This window comes from Phaethon lepturus, unplaced genomic scaffold (assembly GCF_000687285.1).
Source record: "Phaethon lepturus isolate BGI_N335 unplaced genomic scaffold, ASM68728v1 scaffold46321, whole genome shotgun sequence".
Taxonomy (NCBI): Eukaryota; Metazoa; Chordata; class Aves; order Phaethontiformes; family Phaethontidae; genus Phaethon; species Phaethon lepturus.
The window spans coordinates 1-240 of NW_010520690.1; the positions used below are offsets into that span (position 1 = coordinate 1).

The 240-nt window shown below is 61.2% G+C and overlaps 1 gene segment (V, D, J or C); it reads left to right on the forward strand.

Annotated features, from left to right (window-relative positions):
• Positions 1-5: 5 nt before the first annotated feature.
• Positions 6-240, forward strand: part of LOC104628776 — a gene marked incomplete at both ends in the record, with an annotated part of 533 nt that continues 298 nt past the window's right edge. The window contains 2 exon segments of the C gene segment in view: positions 6-102; positions 183-239. Coding sequence covers positions 6-102; positions 183-239 — 154 coding nt within the window.

Here is a 240-nt window from a genome sequence, read left to right on the forward strand (position 1 = left end):
CCATCTCCAGCCACGACTGGGAAGCCGGAGAACGTTTCACCTGCACGGTGAAGCACCACGAGCTCCAGCTGCCCCTCAACAAGACCATCTCCAGACCTTCAGGTGAGCGTCTTCTCCTCCAAACCTTGACCTTCACCGCCCTTCAAGCTTCTCCAACGGCAACGCGGTCGTCTTCTCCTTAGGCAAGGTCTCCCCGCCCCTCGTCTTCATCCTCCCGCCCCACCCCGAGGAGATGACCCG